The sequence below is a fragment of the Sinocyclocheilus rhinocerous genome, unplaced genomic scaffold, assembly GCF_001515625.1.
Source record: "Sinocyclocheilus rhinocerous isolate Xijiao unplaced genomic scaffold, SAMN03320098_v1.1 scaffold236, whole genome shotgun sequence".
Classification (NCBI taxonomy): domain Eukaryota; kingdom Metazoa; phylum Chordata; class Actinopteri; order Cypriniformes; family Cyprinidae; genus Sinocyclocheilus; species Sinocyclocheilus rhinocerous.
In genome coordinates, this window is record NW_015647064.1 from 795,814 (window position 1) to 798,624 (window position 2,811).

At 36.0% G+C, this 2,811-nt stretch overlaps 1 protein-coding gene across 1 annotated transcript in view; it reads left to right on the forward strand.

The window, feature by feature from the left end:
- Window positions 1-247: 247 nt before the first annotated feature.
- Window positions 248-2,811, forward strand: part of LOC107708659 (centromere protein K-like) — an 11,663-nt gene continuing 9,099 nt past the window's right edge. Inside the window, exons 1-2 of the mRNA XM_016512954.1 lie at window positions 248-382; window positions 653-781. Of these exons, the coding sequence (XP_016368440.1) occupies window positions 686-781 (96 nt within the window). The 5' untranslated portion in view covers window positions 248-382; window positions 653-685. The remainder of the gene's footprint in view (window positions 383-652; window positions 782-2,811) is intronic.

Below are 2,811 nucleotides of genomic sequence, written 5' to 3' on the forward strand. Positions count from 1 at the left end.
CCCTAACCTCAAATCCGCTAATTTTTTATTTTTGTAAAAGGAATTTTGAGTCGTTTTAAATTTCTGTTGATGCAGTCTTGTGACATTTATATAATTGTTTATGATTCTTACATAATTCTCGCCTCGTTTAACAGTAATGGCAAATATTAATTTAAGTTCTGTCTCATATGGAGACAAATGAGAAGTAGTATTAAATGAAAATACAACATTTTCATATTTGCGCATAAGCAGCGCAGTTACAAAACACTTGAACGTCCACAGCGTGCGACGCCGGCATTACGTCATGACGTTGTTGTTGGCGGTATTTTTGTTTGGCATATACAGTGTTTACTGCCAAATTCGGGTGTAGCATAGCATTCACTTAAAAGAAAAGCCATAGATGGGAAGTACCATAGTGACTGTGTAATTTGGGTTTACTGTGTGTTATCGCCACAAAATATACGTAAGATTTTGTACTTTACAAAACTGTCGCATATATAACGTTACTGGTTAGTAATTTGAAATAGCTAGCTAACTGTTAGCTGCACGGCTAACGTGTCAGTCCTCTACGTTACATTCACCTTTTCAATACAAGAAGTTTGTATATATCTGGCTGGAGTTTTCACCTTTTTTCTTCTGTTTGGTTCTTATTGTTTGTTTGGCTTTATCACATCTGTAGACTCCAGCACCATCAAAGCAGACAGAAATGGAGCGGGAAGCCCAGTCCTCTCAGTCTTCAGAGGCTGCTGCAAAAGCAGTGTTGTTAGAGGAGTGCGAGGAGCAGTTTGGACTGCTTCAGAAGGTAACGTGCCATGGTCTTGTTTTCAGATGAAGCATACAAACTATTTGTTATAAAAATACACAATTCTTCATAGATCAAAAGGCGCGCAGACCCAGCTAACGGGCCGTTCTCAGAACCCTGGCTAACACTCTGGCAAGCTTCTCAAAGTTATCTGCTCTTTAATAATGTTCTCAAAACCTTAGCACAAAAACGTTATTTATACATCATTCATGGAATGTTTTAACATTTTAATTGTAAATGTTATTACTGGTTTCAGAATGTTCATAGAACATTTAAAAGTAACATTCCCATAATGTTCCCAAAATGATCAAATTAAATGTTTCTTTAACATTCTTATATAACCAAGGAAAAAAAAACTAATAAAATAGTTGAGTGTCTATTTACACTAAGTGCAAATAGCCCGCCTTGTTGGCAGACAATACTGAGGTGCAGATAATTGCCACTATTTGCATTAAGTAGTATAAATAGCAGCAAATCCTGCTATTTTAACATAGTGTAAATAGAATCTGTAGCTATTTGCACTTAGTGTACATAGCATATCGCTAAGAAAATACTGCTATTTTCACTTACTGTATATAGAATCCATTGCTATTTGCACTTAGTGTACATAGCATATTGCTAAAAAAAACAGCTATTTTCACTTACTGTATATAGAATCCATTGCTATTTGCACTTAGTGTACATAGCATATTGCTAAAAAAAACAGCTATTTTCACTTACTGTATATAGAATCCATTGCTATTTACACTTAGTGTACATAGCATATCGCTAAGAAAATACTGCTATTTTCACTTACTGTATATAGAATCCATTGCTATTTGCACTTTGTGTAAATAGCATCTATCATACTTAGTGCAAATAGCTGCTGCTTAAAAATAAAGTTTTCATAACTTAATGGGAACATTAGCAAAATGTTTAAAGAAAATATTTTTGTTAGCTGATGACCTGGGTGAAATCATTGCAAGGTAGGCAATTGCCTGGGGCCCTGCATTTTTTGAAGGGGCCCCCGAGTGCTGATCATTTAAAGGGGTCCTATTATGCTCTTTTACAAAGTCTTGATCTTGTTTTGGGGGTGTATTAGAACAGGCTCTCATACTAGGTTGTTCGAAAAACACATTATTTTTCACATATTTTACATTATTACAACACCTCTCTCCCCAGTCTGGCATGAACGGCTCGAATAGTTCCTGTATCAAATGAAGGCCCGCCTTCTGAAATACGAAATGTGCTGTGATTGGTTAGCTGGGACAGTGTGTGTTGTGATTGGCACCACTCGGCGCCTACTCGGGAAATGTCATGCCCCTTACCATAACCACCTGCGAGCTTCAGTGTAAATATTGCATCAAAATCAAATCAATTTGAGCGTGATTTAAACCCGGATGATTGTAACCACTCTAAGTTCATCTGCCTTGGGAAAGCTAGCGTGTCTCCGACATAGTGATAACACTCGTTGCCTTCTCTAGTGCAGCTCAACCAGGTCTTGTCCCATTCGTCGATATTTGTGATATCACAAATCCCGGAAAATATGCATTGTAGTCCAAACAAGTCGTTCGTTGTAGTTTTTGAAGTGATTTCTGCTCAATTAAATATCTCCTTTTGAATTGGGCTCCTTTGAGCCTCTCCTTTGAGCTTTGTAACTTTGCAGATCTTTTTTATGCTCAAACAGCAACATTACAGACTAACTAAAGTTGAAAAAGTGAAAAAGCATAATAGGACCCCTTTAAACAATCAGAAATGTTAATATTAACGAAGCGTCTATTTACAGTAAGCCTACCTTGTTGGCCTAAGCTATTTCCACTGATTTTAGACATAAGTACAAAAGACATAATACAAAAGAAAAGGATAGTGGCATAAGACGTAATGCGCGTGGAGGAAACTTTTAGTGCTGTCAAACGATTAATCGTGATTAATTCGCATCCAAATTAAAAGTTTTTGTTTACATAATATATGTATGTGTACTGTGTATAATTATTATGTATATATAAATGCACACACATGCATGTGTATATATATATATATATATATATATA